General features: G+C 41.8%; 1 protein-coding gene across 3 annotated transcripts in view; it reads left to right on the top strand.

Moving 5' to 3' along the window:
• LOC134672465 (protein split ends) overlaps positions 1-23,118 on the top strand; it is a 163,174-nt gene that overhangs the window by 116,343 nt on the left and 23,713 nt on the right. For all 3 annotated transcript variants that reach the window (XM_063530389.1, XM_063530388.1, XM_063530387.1), the window contains exons 4-11: positions 3,786-4,035; positions 4,452-4,778; positions 8,176-8,466; positions 9,948-10,148; positions 10,437-10,552; positions 10,934-11,056; positions 13,067-13,205; positions 13,322-23,025. In XM_063530389.1, the coding sequence (XP_063386459.1) occupies positions 3,786-4,035; positions 4,452-4,778; positions 8,176-8,466; positions 9,948-10,148; positions 10,437-10,552; positions 10,934-11,056; positions 13,067-13,205; positions 13,322-23,025 (11,151 nt within the window). The remainder of the gene's footprint in view (positions 1-3,785; positions 4,036-4,451; positions 4,779-8,175; positions 8,467-9,947; positions 10,149-10,436; positions 10,553-10,933; positions 11,057-13,066; positions 13,206-13,321; positions 23,026-23,118) is intronic.

Raw genomic sequence — 23,118 nt, 5'->3', positions numbered from 1 at the left:
GAAATCAAGCAATGTTACTATCCGGTATCCGGTCGGATAGTAGGTCACTACCCGGTATCCGGCCGGATAGCAAATAATGGCCGGATACCGGATAGTAACCGGATATCCGGTGCATCTCTAGTAATTACGATACGCATACGCGTCTCTTACGCTTACGCTCCGTGTGCTTAGGGATTAGTTTACCGTGCACGAGTAGTTTTCTTATAAACTTATTTGTATAACGATATGCTGGAACGGTTTTACCTGAATACAAATCTTAGTGGGAATTGTCTCAGGATGTAGGTTGCACTTACCTGTATAAACCTATGTCCTCTTTTTTGTATTATCTGCCAATGTCTGTTTTTTCCCCAATAAAGAAAATAAAATAAAATAAAACGACAAATAAAACACAAGTACGATTTCTTATCTATATGAGATACGATTCAAATTAGAGACTCTCATTAAAAATTGAAGTTTTAATTCACTCAGTCATATTCAGAAAAAAATAAATACCCTTTCTACAATATTGCCTTGTCCAATTCTCACTGAAGATAAAGAAACAGTAAACACAGATATATTTTAACCCTTAACCCATTGTGTTTATTGTTATTTTGGCGTATCTTAAACCATGCCAAAGAGGTACAAGAAAAAGTTCTTAGGACAAAACTACCACGTTCTACTAATGGGGGAAACTCAGAATACGCTATGGCTATAGTCCGTTTTTATTAGCATTAGAAAGAACTTCACAGAAGTTCGCTTGTGGTTCTAAAATTGGCACTTTTAGCGGTAACAATTTGAAGTAAATTATATGTATTGACCATGCTACATTAGATAATTTAATAATTATTAACAATTAACGAGCCTGATAAAAACTGCACGCTTGCTTCTGCGGAGTTCTTTCTAATGCTAAAAACTATAAGACGTGAACAGTTGAACACTGAACCATGAAGCTATATTGTTTAAACTGGAGCGATTTGTCACTTTTTTTGCCACACTAATTTGAACCTTATCACCGAGACAGAAAGTTGTTCGTACCAGACTAGAGAAAACGGTCCACATGAGATAGAAAACCCGAGCCCTGTGTCTCACTCGCACATGTTGCCAATGTTAAAAAGATACCATTGTGGTAGAAATTATATCAATATACTACTGAAATTCATTATCTTCTTATAATATTTTAGTGCTATATTCCGATTACAGTTCTGATATCTTTTAAGTAATTTGTTAATTATTATGATGTTAATATTATTAACTGATTAAGCCAAGCATGTGTACAACAAAAAAAAAAACAGTAAATTGAATATGGTAGAAATTGTAGTAACTTTGAATATTAATTGGTATCCCCAACTTGATGACGTATTTTTCGTGTATTTACAAAATACGTAAATGGCGCCGCTTAGCATTTATTCGTAAAATATTTTAAAAAATTGTTAAAACATGTTGTGTGTGGGGTTGTAGAAGTGAAAGCTACGCTGATTGTGGAATATCTTTTACAGGTTGGTCACAATTATTCAATTTTACGATAAAAATACAAGAATACATTGTCAAACTCATTAGGGTGACCATGATGTCGGTACGATTTAGATCAGTCTTACAGAATTATTATTACGTACTTAATGTAAAAATAAGTTTAGGTACCTAAATAGTATACTAATAAATAAATTAAGATAACTATACATATTTCGGCATGTTTAATTATTCGGTTCACGTAATGAGAGCTATAGTTCGTTTTTTTTAGCATTAGAAAGAACTCCACAGAAGCAAGCGTGCAGTTATTATCAGGCTCTTTAATTGTTAATAATTATTGAATTATCTAATGTAACACGGTCAATACATATAATTTACTTCAAATTACTACCGCTAAAAGTGCTGGATTTGGAACCACACGCTTACTTCTGCGAAGTTCTTTCTAATGCTAAAAAAAACGGACTATAATAATTGCCAAAAATTAAATCCAAAGTCCTTAGACATAACAGACTCATATTTATACATAATATTTAATTACTGAAACGTTAATTCTAACTATTTATATATATGTAATCGATTCTATATAGGTTGAACACATATTTCCGTCCGTATACAACGGCGGCAAATTTGAAAATTTTGTTGCAATTACAGATCTACGATGACGCTTACGCTTAAAGAATAGCTAAAGTATGCAAAAGGGAAGTCATCACGTATATTAACACACCATGAGTATGATATTGATAGTGATAGGTATTTTGTTAAATTATGAAGAGCATAAATAGTGTAAGATGCCGGTTTACACGGTTAAATGTAAGTTTTTATTTCGTTGTGTGCTAATATTTTATCATTTTAGTCAATAATCAAGCTAATTTCGTGTAAAAACATAAATTGTTACGCAACGCTAGGGCTTGACAAAATGACTAGTATCGATAACCAGTCGGCATAGTAATAATAACTACAAAGTTATTTGCGAAACAAGTGTTAAAAGTAGGAATTAAATTCGCAATCAGTGGTGATTAATTAAAACACGACCGATGGCAGTGTTTTTGATCGATACGATTTGCGAATTACCTAGTTACCTAGTGCAACTACAACGTTTTACCCGACCCTGGATATCTGTCTCGCTCTCTCTTATAGCTGTGTCTTTGATGGACGTACGGCGGACCACCTTCCTCACGATCGACCATGATCGCATTGATCGCGATCCAATACGCTCATCCCATCTGTAATAGATTTTATAACGACTAAAAGCTTTTATAACGACTAAATTAAGTAAGGTTGTGTGAAGCGTTTTACAGAAGGGAAAATGAAGAGATGGATCTCTTTTCTGGGACAATTATACTAGCATAGGGAAAATACAGTATTATTCTCTCTGATTATGTGCGAATGAGAAAAGAACCTGGCCAAACTATATAATCCATCTTATGCTAATATCCCACATTCATGTGACTTATGGTCACCCTAATTAGAAAGAGATGCAGGGCTCAGGTTTAACCTCTCATGTGGACACACTTTTTGGCCAGTGTACACAATCCGGATTATTAATTCTAAATCCGTGCACTGAACAGACAGATGCATCGGGGCTAGTAGAATGCATTTAATTTTAATGTTGCTAACCTTCCTTTATAATGAAATGTTTAATAAATCGATCTAGCATATCGTTACATTATTTTTAAATTGATGTTTTATTAAAACTGGGAACTCGTGCTTAATAGTGATTTTTTAATTTAGTTAGAATACAAAGTTTCATTGATTGTATACGATGTGTAAAGTCTAAGAGAAAGTCGGACTTCGAATGTGTCATCTAGATGGTGTAATGGAATCTAGATGGTGCTCGCAACCAGAGTTACCACATATGAGCATAGTACGGAGCTGTACTAAATGTGGTAACTCTGTATGTATGTGTGTCTGTGTGTATGTGGTTGTCAGACGCTGAAGTTCGGACAATCCAGTTACCACAGACGTATGGCGCTGTATAGCGCGGTCTAGTTCAGCTTTCAAACACGGCACGACTTGCTCTTGGATTTTACTCATCGTATACAATCAATACTCTTTGGTTGAATACTATTATAAATGCTGCTTGCTTAGCTTATAGCATAGACGAGGTAGTTGTTTTTGTACTTATTTCACCATTTTCTTTAAATTCATGATTTGATTGAAAAATCACGGTGGAATATCAATATTCGTATAGAAAGGGATGCAATCGACATTACCATATCCTAACACGCTTGATCCCAAATATGTGACTAACCTCATCGCTCCAGTCACCGCTTTTAGTGTCGGCTATCAATAGGCCATCAGAGCGGATAATTATAGACGTAGGGTTGGGTCTGTTGCAGGACGACACCTCACCACCGATGGTACGCGAGCGGGGAGCGCACCAGCGGCGGCGGCGGCGAGAGCACGCCCAGCACGCCGGGCGGCGCCGACAGCGGGCGGCGGCGGCGCGCGTCCGGCTCCGGCTCGTCGCGCTCCGAGTCCAGCTCGCCCGAGCCCTCCGACACCTCGCGCGCCTCCACGCCGCAGCAGCCGCCGCCGCACACGCCGCACCACAACGCGCACCGCACGCCGCCCGGCTTACAACACCAGGTCTCTATCTCAACTCGACTACCTACCTCAAATATTAACTCACATTTACAACCGGAACTATCGCCAATTTATTTTATTACCTTTATTTACCGCCGTTTCGACACGACACATGTGTTCAAAACGCGAAAGGTTTTAAGGCCTGTTCACACCAGGTGGATACAGTACGTAGACGTGCACGTGCGCGTTGTAATATATACACATCGCTTTAGTGGTTTAGCCTTTTCTCGAAAAGTCTAGAAATCGATTTTCGCTCATGTCGTCTCGGATATGGGTATATTTGGTATCAGTGCATTCAGTATGATGTCATCATGCATTCACAAATATATGAGATGACAAGTGCGAAATTACGAGTAGTTGTTGTGGCGGCAGTACAGATTTTTGATTGATTATTAATTTTTGTTGTTCTTTTTCTTCAGTGGGCGTCGACTGCAAGCGGGAGACCTCTGGCCATTTGTGTCCGAAATCTTCCGACAAGGTCGACGGATAGTTCACTCAAAGATGGTCTCTACCACGAGTACAAGAAACACGGGAAGGTGGTGTGGGTGAAGGTGGTCGGTCAGAACGCCGACCGATACGCAGTGGTCCGTTTTAAGAAACCGTCCGACGTAGAGAAGGCACTCGAAGTGTCTCAAGATAAGCTTTTTTTTGGGTGTAAGATCTCAGTGGCACCTCACCAAAGTTGCGATGAAGATGCGGATTCGGCCAAACCTTACGAGACTGATATTGATGAATACCATCCGAAGGTCAGTATTTTTTATCCTTTTGACAAACTGTTAGTTCAGTGTTATTGTGTTAGTTAGGTATAAACTGGGTTCAAGACACCTTTTAATTAGTGGGATCTGTGGTATCTTAATGAAGTTGTAAGTATCAAAATGCGTCGCGCTCGCGTGAAAGTACCCTCATCTTTATTTTTATGATATAGGAGGCAAACGAGCAGACGAATGGCCTGGACGGTTTACTAACGAATGGGCCAAAATCGTTTCCCAAAGTATCACATCCCAAACTATGTTTCCCAAATTATCATTTCCCAAAAAAATGTTTGGCAAAACAACTTATCGCAAATTTTCAGTTAGCAATAGTCTTTTTTGGCAAGTTATTGTTTAGCAAATAATTACTTGGACAAGTTTCATTTTACCTTAAATATTATTTAGTCAAATGTATCATTAAGCATAACTTACATGTCCCAAAATATTGCATGGCATACAATTTACATACCAATAAAGTGGAGGCTGCAGAATTTTATTTGTCTAGTATTTAACTGATCATCATTACATATACATAGTAAAATGTAACGTCAAAAAACAAACATTCTTACTGCCTAAAATATGTAGTAAATGATCACTAAAATTAAAACTCCATTTTAATGTAAAATGACAACCAAATTTGTTACATCTTGCTATTCTATTAAAGCAAATAACACCAAAGTAATCATTATAACCCAAAAATGCTCCGCCCACGCAGGGCATATCTCGCGCGTGTGTTGGGCCGTGTCCACGGCTCTTCCATCACAATGGTGGCACACTGTCGTCGGCTCTCTTCCCACCCTCTCACACAGGTACCAGCCGAAGCAGCCGTGCCCCGTCAGGAGCTGTGTGAGGTGGAAGGAGGGTACACCGTGCTTGCATTCGACCCATTCTTTCAGGACAGGCCGAACAGCGGCCACCAGGTCCCGGCTAGCTCCCGGGATCTCCAGACGCTCCGACCACTTTTCATAGAGCACCTCTCGTGCTTCTTCCCGCCACTTGCGAACTTCTTGAGGGGCGGGCCAGTTTTCCTCCCTCCTTGGCTGCTAGCACCCGCCAATAGACCGCAGACTGAACCTTGGCTTCAAGGTCCCAAGGCGGGCTCCCGGCTAGCAGGCCGGCTGCTGCGTGCGAGTTATCGCGATACGCTCTAGCCACCCTGAGAGCTATGGCCCTCTGCGGCCGACGCAATAGCGCCGCACTTCGAGTTCTCAGGGTGCCCGCCCATATTGGCGCCCCGTAAAGCGCCATTGAGCGCACCACACTTATATAAAGCCGCCTGCAGGCTCCTCCTGGACCGCCTAGATTTGGGAGAATCCGCCCAAAGGCTCCGGCTGCAGCCAGCAATTTCAGAGCCAAGCGCCTGAAATGTTCCTCGAACTTCCACTTACCATCGAGAACGAGTCCCAAGTACTTCATCGTCGACCCGACGGCGATGGAAGTTCCTCCCACGGTAATTTGGGCTCCCTCCGGTGGTTTGTTCCGAGGCCCGTGGAAGACCAGAACCTCAGATTTGTGCAGTGCGACTTCCAGACCTAGCGCCCGAATCCTGTGCACCACGTATGCAACCCCTGCTGTAGCTACATAGGCGGCCTCCCTGTAGGTCCTGCCACGGGCCGATACGAGGGTGTCATCAGCGTAGCAGGTAATGCTGACTCCCCGCAAAGAGGCCCCGCGTAGGACCCAGTCGTATCCAATGTTCCACAGGAGTGGGCCCAGCACCGAGCCCTGTGGAACACCGCACGCCATCTCCAACCCAACCCACCCAAATTACATAGAATTTAACGTACCTATATTAACATAACAAAAAGTACAAATTTAAATAGAGATGCCTATTTGTCAAATTTGCGAAGTGACAATTTTGACCAAACATCTTTTTGGAATATAATATTAGACAATAAAAAACGTTTGCTAAATAAGTTTTTGGCCTAATAACATTTGACAAAGTAAAATCATGCCAAATGATAATTTGACCAAATAAATTATATGCGAAGTGTAACTTTGCTAAAGGTTCCTTTGGGAAATGAAACTATTGCGATAAGTTTGTTGGGAAGTGAAATTTGGCGAAATGTATTTGGCCGAAACGAAAGTACACCGGCCTGGACGACTTTATAATGTTGGATACGGTTTACTAACGAATGGGCTAAAATCGTTTCCCAAAGTATCACATCCCAAACTATGTTTCCCAAATTATCATTTCCCAAAAAAATGTTTGGCAAAACAACTTATCGCAAATTTTCAGTTAGCAATAGTCTTTTTTGGCAAGTTATTGTTTAGCAAATAATTACTTGGACAAGTTTCATTTTACCAAATATTATTTAGTCAAATGTATCATTAAGCATAACTTACATGTCCCAAAATATTGCATGGCATACAATTTACATACCAATAAAGTGGAGGCTGCAGAATTTTATTTGTCTAGTATTTAACTGATCATTACATATACATAGTTAAATGTAACGTCAAAAAAAATACATTCTTACTGCTAAAAATATGTAGTAAATTATCACTAAAATTAAAACTCCATTTTAATGTAAAAAGACAACCAAATTTGTTACATCTTGCTATTCTATTAAAGTAAATAACACCAAAGTAATCATTATAACCCAAAATTAGTAAAAAACCACCAATATTTAAACCACATTTTAGTTTAAAATGTCAAGCAAATTTTTTACATCTCGTTATTCTATTAAATTAATTACACTTTTCTGATAGCGGTACCGTTTTGTAAGGATCGCAGTTCAAACCTAACCCAACCCACCCAAATTACGTAGAATTTAACGTACCTATATTAACATAACAAAAAGTACAAATTTAAATAGAGATGCCTATTTGTCAAATTTGCGAAGTGACCATTTTGACCAAACATCTTTTTGGAATATAATATTAGACAATAAAAAACGTTTGCTAAATAAGTTTTTGTCCTAATAACATTTGACAAAGTAAAATCATGCCAAATGATAATTTGACCAAATAAATTATATGCGAAGTGTAACTTTGCTAAAGGTTCCTTTGGGAAATGAAACTATTGCGATAAGTTTGTTGGGAAGTGAAATTTGGCGAAATGTATTTGGCCGAAACGAAAGTACACCGGCCTGGACGACTTTATAATGTTGGATACGGTTTACTAACGAATGGGCTAAAATCGTTTCCCAAAGTATCACATCCCAAACTATGTTTCCCAAATTATCATTTCCCAAAAAAATGTTTGGCAAAACAACTTATCGCAAATTTTCAGTTAGCAATAGTCTTTTTTGGCAAGTTATTGTTTAGCAAATAATTACTTGGACAAGTTTCATTTTACCAAATATTATTTTTTACCAAATAATTCTTGTTGATTTAATACTAATATAATAATATTACCATGATTGTTAAACAGTTGTATTACTTGTTTCAGGCGACTAGGACGTTATTTATTGGTAATTTAGAAAAAGATGTAACGCAACAACAATTGAGAGATAAATTCAAACACTTCGGACGAATAATAGAAATCGATATCAAGAAAGGGAGCGGCGGAGGCGCGGGCTACGCGTTCTGTCAGTACGCGTCAATATCGAGCGTGGTGGAGGCCATCCGTGCCATGGACGGCGAGTACGTGGGCGGCTCGCGGGTCAAGCTGGGCTTCGGCAAGCCCGTCGCCACCACCTGCGTGTGGGTCGACGGGCTCACCGAGCACACGGAGAAACAGGTGTGTTACACATACTACTCATTAGCATTGTGTACTTAGGCCTCTCAAAGAGAAAAGATGATCACCTTTTTATACAATACTGTATAATAAAAATCCAAACATATTAACACCAGGTTTTAAGGCTTCGTCACACAAGCGCGTTTTCCGGGCGGGGCGTGAGCGGGGCGCGCCGCTTTTACATATAAAACGCTCACGCGCCGCTCACTCCCCGCCCGGAAAACGCGCATGTGACGGAACTGTTCTATTGACTAGTTATAAAAAAAACATATTAAAATGTAACAGGTTTTCTCTTTAGTTATTAAGGTTAATGGGAAATGTTTTTACACAAATGATGAGTGTTAACCATAGCTACGCCCCTTCGTTCGACTTTTTTTTCGATGTTTTTATTATTGAGTCAGTCAGGAGCGCCAAATGGAGACTACGTTTGCATGAAAAAGCGGTCATCCGCTATCCTCCTAACTTTTGCCATTTTACTTTACTCCTTTTACGACGTAACAATCGCGTGATGTTCATTTAAATACATTCCATTCTAGAGGCGGTAATCAATAATTCGTGTTCCGCTTGAGTGGTCCCATGCACCTGAGCTTTGTTACATTATACGGCAACGGGGTTTATTGAATTTTGATTACAAGGCCGGACTGTTCGTCCCTCGACGAGGTGATTTCAAGGTTAAAACTTATCATGCCGGATCTGTTTTACCTAGACTTAAATAGTTGGTTAGATAAACGAAAACCAATCGTTGGTTACTTAGGTACACTCTGATTGATATAATTTTTTCTCTCCAATATGATCGGAAATGTTCACCTTATTGTAGCAAAAATAGTACGGGATGTACTTCTTTATGGTCTAATTCACATTTAAAAAATTCAATTATTGACCTGTTTTAGCGGACGGGAAGTTATTACTGCATTGTTTTTTACCATATAAAAATAATATCTGGGAGAAAAACATAATATAAAAACTCAAAAATGCGCGTTTTTGCCAGAGATAAGACCTAGCTAGATAGATTTTTCGCCCCCGAAAACCTCCATATATGTAGGAAATTTCATCGAAATCGTTAAAGCCGTTTCCGAGATCCCCGATTTAAATAGACAAAAATTGCTCGTTTAAGGCCTGTGCACACCGGGTGCGTGTGCGTGACGTGCACGTGCGCGTGCGTTGTAGTATACAGATCCTTATGAGAGACGGCACACCGCTTGCGTGACGTGTGCGTGTGCGGCTCCAACATTTTAGCGCACGCACACGCGCACGTTACGCACACGCGAGCCGATGTGGCTCGGCCTTTAAAGGTATAAGAACCAATTTATATTAAGATGGTCGGTAAAAAGTTCTCTCGATTCTATAACGTCAACCAAATCCAAAACGTTAACCGAATCCAAAGGTTCTCGGAGAGCCACCGCCGCTACGCATACGCACACGAACTCTTGGTGCGCTAGAATGTTAGATTAGAACGGTGTTGTGACCGGGCGTTGCTCCCCCAGGTGCTAGGCGCGGTGTCGCGGTGCGGCGCGGCGACGTCGGTGTGCGTGGACCGCGCGGCGGGCGCGGCGCTGGTGCACTTCGAGCAGGCCGCGGCCGCCGGCGCCGCCGTGCGCGAGCTGCGCCGCGTCGCCGCGCAGGCCTCCGCCGCCGAGCCTGACCACCCGCGTCTTTGCGTCGACTACGCGTCCCGAGAGTGCCAGGTCAGACTTACGTACAGAATAGATCGGAGATAGCGCTTCGTACATTATGCGGTAACTCTTGGTGGTTAAATGTTGACGTTGGGCTGCAATTCACAATGGCGCCATCTATTTTAATTTAATCGTTAAATTAGGTGGCACGATTTTTACTTAGTCTACATCTACACATTATATCCGTTTCTTATCTGGCCGATGTATGAATATTCATTTTTGAGGCACATTTATATGTGAATCTGTTATTCAGTCATTACAATGTACTTGTTAAGGCTAATTTTGTATTTTCTTTATCAGGATGCGTTTTACGAGCAGTTAGAAAAACATGGCGGTTCAGCGGCGCTGTCTGGCACCGAGAGACTGAGTGGCGATGTAGCCACGCGATACACGTCGACACGTCACGATCCGCTACGGTTGGTTTCTATTAGTACTCTACTTGCACCATTGAGTTTATATCACCACGAAAACGTGCTTAAACGTTTAAATTTGGCATATAAATGTAGGTTTGCGGAGTAAATTTTGGAATAAATTCAATGTTCGAACAAAAAATCACGGTTGTCGTAACAACCATTTTATTAAACTTAAATTTTATCTTCTGGATAACTTGGTAAATTATTGCTATCTTGAAAAATGTGGGCTCTGTATAACTTTTATAATAAATTTAAACTATGCTGATACGTAACTAAGACTAGCAGTCAATGCATTCCATAATCTGTATATATAGAAGGTGTCTGTTAAAGGCTCGTGACTATTTTATTTCCAGTATACATGTTAATGACTCACGTTTACCATAGATACGAGAGCTGTGGCTCGCGGTCGCGGGCGTCGAGCTACGGGCGCGGTTCGTCGCGGACGCCGCGCTATTCCACGTTGGAGCACTATGATTCGTCGGAGTACGCGACGGATCGACGATACAGGTTAGCTATCCATATTGACTACTATATCAATTCATGTCTCATTGTCCCTTTCTTATCTAGATGACGCCAATTAAAACATAGTACTTATCGATCGGCCCCATCCTGAACAGTATAAATTTGGTTACACGCAGTGACTGCCCGCTGCTTTTGTTGCTTAAGGTGGTATTCCATCTGTCAAATTTCTTGTCAATGTCCAATGTGAATTAGCTTAGGGAGAGAGTGAGACGCAATGCACATTGTACCAAGATATTGGACAGGTGGAATATCAGCCTGTGTTGTTGACGCGAATCTGCATTCATCGGAAGACTGCGAGTTTTCTTCTACCACAATGACTAATTAGACGTGTGCGCCGATTAAAAAATTATCGGCGGCGGCGTTTGCCTAAAAATCGGCGGCGGCGGCGTGTTTTCGGCGTGAAATCGGCGTGACCTTGACTTTTAGGTTTCTTAAGAAAAAAACATTAATTCGTTGTTTTTCTTGAAAATTTGATCAATGCAGGTTGTTGGTCAGTGAACTACGTATAGTTTGAATATGCTGTGAGTAAAATAGGGTTTGTAAAGGAATATAGGACACATGTATGTATTTAATATTTATTTATTTATTATTATTTTCTCTTTATTTATTTATCGTCTTAGGTTAGGTATTTTTATAATATGAATATAAAAGTAAAATATAAAAACACTTACAAAACAATAAAAATACATATAAACACATTATAAAAAACCTAACCTAGGGTGCCGCCAGCAGCGGGGCAAGGCCCAAGCTACCGGTGGTCAGGGCTGCAGAGAGAGGAACCGACGTACTATCCGCGCCGTGTCCAAGATCACCGCCTTCTGCATCTGTCCCTTGATCCAACCACCTAGCGAGAGTCTCTCGAGATGTTGGTCGAGACTCTTCGCTATTAAACCGTTCACTGAAACGACTATCGGGACAATGATCGTCGAATCAACATCCCACATGGCGGTTATCTCGTGAGCCAAGTCTAGGTACTTACTGGACTTGTCCTTCTCGGCCTTCACGAGATTCTCATCATGGGGGATGGTGATGTCAACGAGCATTTTATATTTATTTATGTAATAACTTGATTTCCCTAGTAACTGGCTTGCATTAAGAGGTTACCTAGTCCCAATGACCTTCGATCCGATCTGTAACTCTCCGTTTTTTCAAGCTCTCCATGGCTTATCCTATTAAAATGACGTACTTTAACAAAACAGAACTCCACACATCTTTGACATTTGCTAGACATCGTGGACTGCTATGACATGATTTCTTTTTAATGGTTTTCTTCTCGTACAAGCACCAGGCTCAGTAAGACGTATCTTCTTTCTCGTTTTCTCATTGCTGAGGCTCACAACCATATGTAATTGGTCTCCATTTCGTGCGGTCATAAGCCGTATGGACTGCACGGTGCAGACTGCCGCAAGCCGACTTCTTCATAGCGTTCGACCATCTCACACATGCTCTAAGCATGTTTGCCATTCATTCGGATTCAATTCATGTATTTTTTCATATCATGCGTTGCATAATATATCCGTAGAATCTAAGGGCTCACCCATGGCATATTGGGAAGAGATGAGTGGCGATATAGAGCTCTTTGAGAATGGACGGGTTTGTTCTTCTAGCTGTCCAAGGCTTAAGCAGCACTAGCAGCAGTCTTCGTTCATTCGTTAACAGCTGACGGTGAAAACTTAGGATTACTCAGTTACTTTAATTGGTGTGTCAAATAGTTTCTGCAACTGGCTATTCAGTTTTATTTAATTAATAATTGATGTATAGTTATTTGACAACTGTAACATAAATATTACAAAAAAAATCCATATTGTAATCCAAAAACCAACTTGGAACAGCTAATTAACAACACTCAAGGTCACGCCGATTTCACGCCGATCATTTATCGGCGGCGGCGGCGTGGTCAAAAAGCCCGGCGGCGGCGGCGCGCCGGCGCGGCGCACACGTCTATGACTAATCAAACTATCACATCGATCGACATAATGTCTTGTGTCGTTGCAGGGTATATGATGAAGTCGGTTCCAGTCCTCAGACGGAAGATGCACCTTACGAAGACAGACTACAGTCGGTAGTCGTCTCGCCGCATCGAGCGCGGAAACACCGTCGGGACTCGAGCCCGGAGGATCGAAAACATTCTAAGGTAAATATTGACCATATTTCAATCGTCCCCCGAGGCGTTCTTTTTTGTACGGGGTATTTGTCTAATGTGATCATTTAATACCATCGACAACCATATCAATCGCCTCTCAATTCTAGGAACGGCATCGAAGCGCGAGCGGAACGACACGGCGGTCGCGATCGGGGTCCCGCAGCGGGGTCGGGGTCGGGGTCGGGGTCGGGGTCGGGGTCGCGCCGGCGAGCAGCGAGCGGCACGGCGCGCGGCGGCGGCACCGGCGGCGGCGCGACGGCTCGTCGTCGCTGGGCTCGCGCGCCGGCACCCCGCTGCGCGACGAGCCCGACGCCGCGCCCGCCGAGCCGCGCCGGCCGCCGCGCGAGCGCCCGCCGCTGCCCATGTCGCTGCCGCTGCCCAAGTTCGCCGCGCAGCTGCTGCGCTCCGCCGCGCCGCAGCCGCGGCCCTCGCCGCAGCCCGCGCCGCAGCCCGCCTCGCCGCCGCGCCCGCCCTCCGCCTCCTCCTCCAGCGGCGGCGAGGCGCCGTCCGAGCCCTCGCTCGAGGAGCGCATCCGCAGCCTCGACGAGAAGTACGAGAAGTGGAGCGGCTGTCGCGCGGGGGCCGACGCGCCCGACCGCTCCAGGCTCAGACACCGCCTGCTCGACGTCGACATCAACGAGGTGAAGCCGTCGGACGTGGTGCGCTCGCTGCTCGCCAAGCGCTCCGTGTTCGACGAGGACTCCGAGAGGCTCGAGGGCGCGGTGCGCGCGCCCAGCCCGGCCTCCAGCCCGCGAGCGCGAGCGCCGCCGGTGGTGCCGCGCGCGCTGCGCTATCCGTTCCCGGTGCACCCGCCGCCGGCGCCCACCACTCCGCCCACCCCCGGCCCGGCGGCGGCGCCCGAGCCCGACGTGGACGCGTCCGACCGCCCCGCGGACCCCCGGCTGAACAGGCCCGAGAGGACCTATCAGCCGGAAAGATTAGGAAAATTCAACGAGAGTGATTACAAGCTCGAGTCGAGGATTCGACTCAGGACCCCCTCCACGGATAAGCTACAATCTGATGCGAACGACAGGAAACCTTCGCCGAAGGCGGATCCGGACCGAACCGATCTCGACGGAGAATCCTGGAAAGACGTAGACAGAAGAAAACGAGATTTCCTCTTCTCTACGAGGGAAATTGAAAGAAAACTATCCGTTGATCTTGATCAGGATGTCAAAGAAGGCTTAGAAAAAATGGTACACGACTATGAAAGTAAAACTGAAAAGAGTGTAATATCTGATACACAAATAACTGAAAACTCGGAAACGAGCGGGGACAAACCGTTGATCAACAGGAAACTCGATCATGTTGATGATATCAAGGTCAAGCGATCTGATAGTTCCAATCTTGGCGAGGTTCCTAATTCATCACACACATCAGATAAAAATAGTGTTTCATTAGATGATATATCTGACAAGAAACCAAAGCTAGCTGATATAATCACAGAGAAATTAGAATTTAAAATAAAAACGGAATCAACGATAGAAAAAGAAATTCGAACAAGTTTAGAAAACGAAAGTAAAGTTGCTGATATACTTTTCCCACTTAAGACAGAGATTGAAGTTAAAAAGGAAACTCCTATATCTAATCACATTAAAAAAGAAGTTCTAGAAGTAGAAGTTCCACAAAGTAACCATTTAAACAATTTAAATCATTCTATTAAACCCGCAAAGGACTTCTCAGATCTAAGTCAAGAACTGATCAAAGCAACCGAAAAGAATGGAAAAGAAAGATTTAATCAAAACATCATCTTTGAAGCTATGCAGAGTAACAAAAAATTTGAAAAGGAAAATATTGAATTTGACAAATGCTATGAAAAGGAAAAATACGGCGTTAATTCGTTTTTTTCTGAAGTAAATAAAGTCGCAGATATTGAAAAATCTATTGAAGATCGCGTGAAAACTGAACGTGACAAAACACGTCATAAAGATCGGTCAGAAAAAGAAAAATACGATCACGGCAGAGATAAAATAAAGAATAATAGAAATGAGCGAGGATTGGAGAAACATGATAAGGATAAAAAACCAAAAGATGACAGTTGCATCGATAAACAACACGTTGATAAAGTGAAAGTAGAGAAAGACGGAGAAAAAGCGCCCAGAGATAAAAATGATAAAGAATCGGAAAAAATGAAACATCATGAAGAAAAATCCTCTCGGCATGACCATCATAAAAAAGATAAACATGAAAAGGAAAGGAAAAAAGAGTGCGTCGAGATAGATGTTTTTGCTAAATCAAAAAAAGACGACAAAATTAAATACGATAGACCCAAGAAAGACGGTGATTTAAAACGAGACATTAAAAAAGAAACTGACATTAAAATGCGGAAGTCATCCAGGGATGAGTCTTCTCGAGATTTATGTCGCAAGGATTCAACTGACTCGTCAACGTCAAGAGCTTCACAAGAGTCAACGAAACTAAAAGAGTCTGATTGCAATGATAATAAAGATGAAACAAAAACCAAATCAAAACTTAATAATGATTTGACATCAAAACATAAGTCTGACAAAGAGATGACACTAAAGTTTATCGATCCTTTAAAACTCAATCCAACTGTTAAACTAAAAGCTACTGATATAAAGGAAGAAAAAATTACCATCATAGAGCAATCTGTAAAAACTGAAAATTCCTTGGAATCCACGTTTAAGAGCAAGCCAGAAATAACTGAAAAACAGCGACATTATTCTCTCGATTCACCTGGTTTTGATGCAAAACGAAAAGAGCGTCTGAATTCCTGTTCTAGTTTACCCTCTCAACTTGGACATAAACGTCGTATGTCATCTCAAGATACATTTGATTTTCTTAACGAAGATAATAAAAAAAGTAAAAACGAGAATAAAGGTCCCGAACGAAGGGATTCTAAGGATTCATCACGAAGTGCGGATCGACATAAAACGACTAAATTTAACAAAGGCTATTTTGCCAAAATTATTGAAAGTAAAACAAAGGATGACAAGAAAACTCAAGTAAAACCGCCTGATGAAGAATGGAAAGAAAACAGTGATATAAAAGATCAAAAACAACAAGATAAACCAAAACCACAACGAAAGAGTCCGAAAGGAGATAGTGAAGAAAAACTCAATAACAACTCCGATACTCAACCTGAAGGTTTACACACTGACCTCGATTTTCTTGCTACATTAGAACTTAGATCAAGTGAAGAAGATGAGAGACAAAAAGCTCTTCGAAAAGAAATGAAAGAAAAGAAACGCATTCAACAATTACAACAAATTCAGGAACTCGAAAAGATGAAACAACAAGATGGATTACAACTTGGGGATAAAAACAAAGATGACAAAAAGCAAAAGCATGATGAAAAGAAAAAAGAAGCTGCTCGTGAAAAACGAATGTCTACTGATCGTAAAAGCAGAGACGACAAAACTGATAATCAAAAGCGGAAAAATCGTAAACTAACACAGAGCACAGATACTTCGGATTCTGATGAACCCAAGAAACATTCAATTTTTGACATTGTTGACGAAGGACCGACCTACATATCGATGTATGACAAAGTCAAAGCCCGCTCTTGCAAAAATATGCAAAAACAAGAAGAAGAAAAGCGACAAGAAAAGATCAAAGCCAAGTTTAGCCAATTAAAGCAAAGTCGGGCTAAACGAGAGGAAAAGAAGAGATCAAGTTGGGATGAAGACAGTGACTCTGAACATGATGGTGGAAGGAGAAGACAGCAAAAACTTTCTATGGACAGTTCCTCTGAAGAAGAACAGGTCGCTTTTCAAAGTAAGAAGCGCGAGAAATCGCGATCTTTTGATTATGATCGTAAACAAGTTAGTGAATTTTTAAATATGCCTAGTACTGAAGAAGACACACAAAACAAACTGTCCCGTAAAAACTCGAGATCACGTATTATGTCAGATACATCAGATGACGAAATGTCTAAGAGGAGAAGTGTTAGTAAAAGTCCAAATTTCCACAACGAAGTTAAAAAAGAGCGCCTGTCTGACTCAGAGTTACTTAATAGTAGGAAAGACGATAGTATAACTGTAGTCGAATCGAGCTATGATAAAATAAAGAAAACCTCATTAGTTCAACTATTTGGCAAGAGTGATAGTGACGACAGCAAATTGAAATCTAGTTTAGGGACTGAAAACGAGTATAAACCGTTTTTTGCTCCAAATTGTAACGATCTCTCTTCGGAAAGCGAGTCGATGGCATTGCACAGGCATTCTGGAGAAGTCCGTAAAAAACATAAAAAACGTCAAAAGAAACACAAATTCTCTTTTTCCGACGATGAAACAAAAGGTGAAAATAATGACGGTAGTTCTAAACACAGACATTCGGATAAGGTTCGACGTCACAGCAATAAAAAGGAGAAAAGGAAAGACAGAATTCGCGACAGCATTGAAGGTGATGAAAGTCGCGACGACAAAAATAAACCTAGAAGGAATAAAACTTTGCTCAACAACTTCTCTGAAATAATATCGGATGGCACATCAAATAGTACTAAGAAAGAAGGCAAAATGGAAGATATTTTTGGTCCATTGTCTGATGAATCGGATAAAGAGTCGAAAGGAAATATACATAAACAGAACTCTTTACTACATGACTATGACAGCACTATGTCCGTGTCCAACGACAATATGAACAAGCTAACATCTGATGAGACAAGACAAAGAGAAAAGGATGAATTAAAACGCAAGCGAGACAAAAAACGAAAGGAAAAACGATATTTTTCGAAAGAAGATGAGAACAGTTTGGATGTGGATGCTGTCAGTAAAGCTATTGAAGCGAGGCTATTTGCAGATGCAGTAAATGATGAAGATACTTGCATCCAAGCAGCATCGCCTTTGGAAAGTGTATCTAAGAATGAACGAAATGACGTAAACTATATGGATGAAGACTTAGTAGTAGAAACGGGCATTAGTGAAGGTACTGATAATATGAAACGAGATTGTAGAGAAAAGAAAAAGAAAAAGAAGAGAAGCAAAGAAGAACGTCAAATTAGAAAAGAACATCATCTGTTTCACAATCATAACAAAATTGACAAGTCAGATCAAATTATGTGCGTTAATTCAACAATAACATTATCACCGAAAACGTTATCTGAGATTCCTATGCCAAGTGACCCAGAATCAACATCAGCTACCAACAAATCCGATGACTGTGTTCTGTCTGAAACACATAGTTTGCCGAGGTTGTCAGATAGTCCAGTTATTGTAATTCAACCAGATGATAATGCTGATACGAAGAGCAGTAGCTCTACTTGCGATGAAATGAAACTGATGTCTAATGATTTCCCCACCATAGAAATTGATAAAATTCCAATGCCAGCGTCTATTGAGCCAATGGTTCAAGATATTGGCGAAATACCTTTACCTGAAGATCCAGAACCCGTTAAACATACAAATAAATCCGATAACGTAAGTCCTTCCTTTACACCCATAGAAAGTCACGTCAGTGAAGATGCTGTGCGAAGTATTTCCAATTTAGAAAAAGAACCTGATAAGAACAACGACAAGCAGGATGTGCTTGCTTGTCCTGTTGAAGAGAAAGTTACGGAGAAGCCCAGGGCTATTATTTCTCAAGAAGAAACTGCTGATGCTGTTGCAGCACTATTAGGGGAGAGTTTTGGAGAAAAAGAAAATTCGTTTACTTATGAAGAAAACGAAAATAACTCTACACATCAAATTGAAATTGAAAGTTCTAATATGGAAAGTGAAAATATTCCCGAAGAAGATGCAGAAGAAATGAGACAAGCTGTCCAAAACTTAAATGCCAGCGAAATGGAGAAACCTGATACACCTGTTTCTGACAATGATCTTAACGACCTTTTAATCGACACTGACACGGAGGAGGCCGAGGAAACTGCACAAGACGCTATCGAGAGGTTACCAGTGAATATAATTGCGACTAATCAATCCCTAAATGCCAAAACCGCTCAGGCAACAGTGTCTACTGGTGTAACTTCTGCGACTTCTAATGTAATTATTTCTAAACCAATACAGACAATGCCTGTTTCGGAACCAAACGAAACTAAGGCCAAAGCAAGCGAAGCCGATAATAAATTCCCACAAGTAAAAAGAGAATCTACCTATCAAATGACGTCTACGGCTACTCCTGTGATAACATCTTGGACACTAACAAATAATAAGCTGATTGAACCACATATTTTAAATATACAGCCAAATAAAATCGTGGGAAGAGATGTAAATGAAAACAAACCTCGCCATATAACAGCTAACATAGTGCAAATAAAAGCTCCACATAGCCAGAATTTACAAATCAACACCACAAGACCAATTATTTCTACCAACAGGATGAGTGCTCCATATCAAGTAATTAATCATGTAATTCGTCCTCAGACAAATATGCAACCACCTACGATAAAAATACCAGAACCTCACATATTATATCAAAAGCCACAAGGGATAGTCATATCACCTCGACTATCAAATGATCCTCGTCTGCAAAGTCCGAAGGCGAGTCCACAAGGCCGAGATGGCATGACATCGCCACGACTCGCTAATATGACAATTTTGAGTACTTCTCCCCAGAACTTAAACGTTGGGATGGCATCTCCTAATACAATACAGCAAAGATCTCCAGGTCAAGTCACTGTAGTACGAATGCAACAACCACCTTTAAGTCCCATTCAGGGAGTGCACATACAACATGGTGCTCGAACAATGGTCTCGCCTAATCGACCTAACTCTGTGTTAGTACAAACTCAAGGAGCCCCAATACATTTCAATCGATTACCTGTCACGCCAGTGTTAGCACCAATTTCCAAACAAATAAATGTAAACAACATTGTTGGCCATAATAAAGCAATTGGAGTTAACACATCTACGTTGCTTCATCAACATAAAATTATTGCTGAAGATGGAAAAGGCGATCAAAGAACTGGACCCGATCATAGCAATACGAAAATTATTTTGTCGCCTACAAATTTACCACCGAGCACTAATCCTACAGTAATGGCCCAAAATCGTCTAATATCGATGCAAAATATGCATGGTGCAACTATGAATTCACCTTTAAATATTTCAAACAAAGGAACTATCACCAATGTGAATCATATGTCTGAAAAGCGAGAAAATTCAACGCAGAAAGTCGATCAACATAATCATGTGTCATTTGGAACAACTCCGGTTTTACACGTCAGTGGAATAAATCATACATCAGCGACTATAATTCAGAATCCGTCGAAGTCAGTGATGTGTACAATTCAAGAGACTACTGTGAGTAGAGGGCTCGGCTCAAATGTAATTCACACGATCAACACGCCCAGAGTGTTAACGTCAGCACCCATTACAAATGTTATTCAAATAGACGCTAACAAACCATCTGCTTCAGTATTATCAATGGCCACTATTCGACCACCGACTGTGCTTACAAAATTAGAATCTGCCAATACCGGTATTACGACGAGTACTCTTACTAATGTCGTGATGACGCCATTGTTACTAAAAACAAGTAATGCTCCTAGTATTCCCCGCATTAACATAAAAAGCGATATGAGTAGCGATGTTCATTCCTCAATGATAATGCAAAATCATTTGACTCGTGACAAAGTAGAAAAATTAAACGATAAAGAAATAAATTGCAAACCTGTAACGACCACAAGCGATGTGCAGGAGAAACAAAAAGATATAATATCAGCTAAACCACCAAGCACGCCTATAGAACTCAACGCTAAATGCGAAACTGATTTTGAGGAGTTATTAAAAGACACCACTAATGAGATTAAAGTAACCAATGACCCAGAAAAGAAGTTAGAAATCAATGTAGGGAAAACTGTTACTTTATTCACTCAAACTCGTGAGAGACGTGACAGTATTGATTGTATCAAGGATATGCAAAGACCTGACGTCCTTACTCCTGAATCAACTGCCTCTGAGGGGTCTGTGAGCTCCCAAAAAGAGACAAAGCTCTTCAATGATATTACTGACAAAGAACAGACAAAAATTGGTATCCTAGAGTCGCCCATCGATAAGAGTTTAAATGAAATAAAGAAAGAACCATGTGAAGACACAAGTGAGATGACCAAAAAAGTCAATCCAATAAATGACATCTTTAGAGCATCGGATAATTTGTCTACATTTCCTAATACTAATACAACCTCAGAAGGAAATAAACTTTCATCACTCCTTTTGCAAGAACCTATCGATAACCAGATAAAAAGTATTGACGAGAATGATTCATGGAGTGCCAAAGACGTGAATATTGAATCGGTTATCAAGAAAGTTGATTCTTTGTGCAACGAACCATTTGAAGAAAAGAAAGATGAAGTTAAATCTGAGACAGACATGCAATCAAAAACTGGTCCAAATACCTCCAATTCTTCTATTGAGTCTATGCCCCTCCCCATTCTAGAAACCGTTAAACCCTTGGACACTGAAATAGTTACAGATATGACAGATAGCTTAACAAATACAGAAAAAACTACTCCCAGTAAAAGAGGCGGCCGTAATATCAGGGGCAAACGATACGAAAAGAACTTGGACAGAGTGCAGACTCGGCAGATCTCCAAGCCGGCTCGGGGAGGAGCGGCAGCCAAGCGAGGAGGTAGAGGTAGAACAAAGGTCGACAAGAAAATCAAAAATGCACTCAACACTATATCTAATAATATGCCCGGAGATGTATATGACTTTCATGAAGACTCTGGAGATGAATCTGCAACATCACCTAATAAAGCCGAAGCTCGTCCAAGACTAATATTAACAATCAAAAGTCCATTGGGTCATTCAAATGCAATAGCTACGTCAACTCTTAGTATTGGACAAAAAGAAGCGTTGAAGAATACCGAAAAGATCCCGAATAAAGATGAAAAACAGGAAGACTTTGTTTCACCGTCTCCGAATACACGGAAATCTAGACGGTTACAAGAGAAAGACGTTCAACGTAGTACAGTCGACGACGTGATAGACGACGTCATAAAGGGTGGAACTACACCGACAAAAGCTGCCAAAGAGCCTAATAAAAAGAGAGCGACAAGGCAAACTGGTGCCAAGACGAATCAGCAGGATAAAACAACTACAGCTGACACCAGAAAATCTCCTCGAGGCACGAAACGATCCCGAGATAGAAGTTTTTCTTTCTCTGATGCGTCAATGGATAGCAGTGATGAAAAGGTGACCAAGAAAGAGGACAACGTGAAAGATCCCAAAATACCGAAACTAGCCGAAACTTCGGCTACGACAAAGCCTGAAGCGGAGACTGAGGTGTCTAAACCTGCTATCTTGCCAGTTCAGAACCCACCGGCCACCTCGATTGCGCCCGCCGCATGTCAGCCTGTCGTCGCCAGCGCGTCAGTTCCAAACCACCTGCCGGTGGTCAATAACGCTCCCATTGTCCAGGGCTCATCGACAGTTAGCAAAGCTCCAAGCAATTCAACCATCATCAACACTCCAGCGGCTAGTGGCTCGCTCGTCATCAACTCGCCCGCGGTCAAGCCGCCGAACTCTCATCCCGCGCCCACCCCCATCATGAAGCCACCGAAGAAGATGATATCGGAAAAGCTTGCCATCGAATCCGCCGCCACTGCTACCGCGGCCTCGAGCATAGACATCCAAGCGGACAGGGCGCCCGCGGTGACGGACAAGCACGTCCTGCCGCTGCGCGATGTCCGCCAGGAAGCGGAGATGGCGGCCGCCACGGGTGAGGGCGACGCGTTTGGCCGCCGGCCGGACGGCGCGCCCGGCGTGCCCGGCGTGCCCGGCGTGCCGGCCGCGCAGATGATGCCCGTGGGCGCCACCGAGGCCACGGACGACCGCGTGCAGTCGCCCGCGCTGCCGCACCGCCTGCCCGGCTCGCACCGCCCGGCCGACCGAGCAACACCTGTACTCATGAGGTGACCATTTCATATTTACTCATATAATTCACGTAACGTAACATAACCGGATACCCCGTAATAGGGTAACTTGTTCATTTTGAAAGATTAATA

Source organism: Cydia fagiglandana, chromosome 17, assembly GCF_963556715.1.
Source record: "Cydia fagiglandana chromosome 17, ilCydFagi1.1, whole genome shotgun sequence".
In the NCBI taxonomy this organism is placed as follows: Eukaryota; Metazoa; Arthropoda; class Insecta; order Lepidoptera; family Tortricidae; genus Cydia; species Cydia fagiglandana.
Note: the sequence above shows the minus strand (reverse complement) of the source record. Positions and strands in the feature narration are given on the sequence as shown.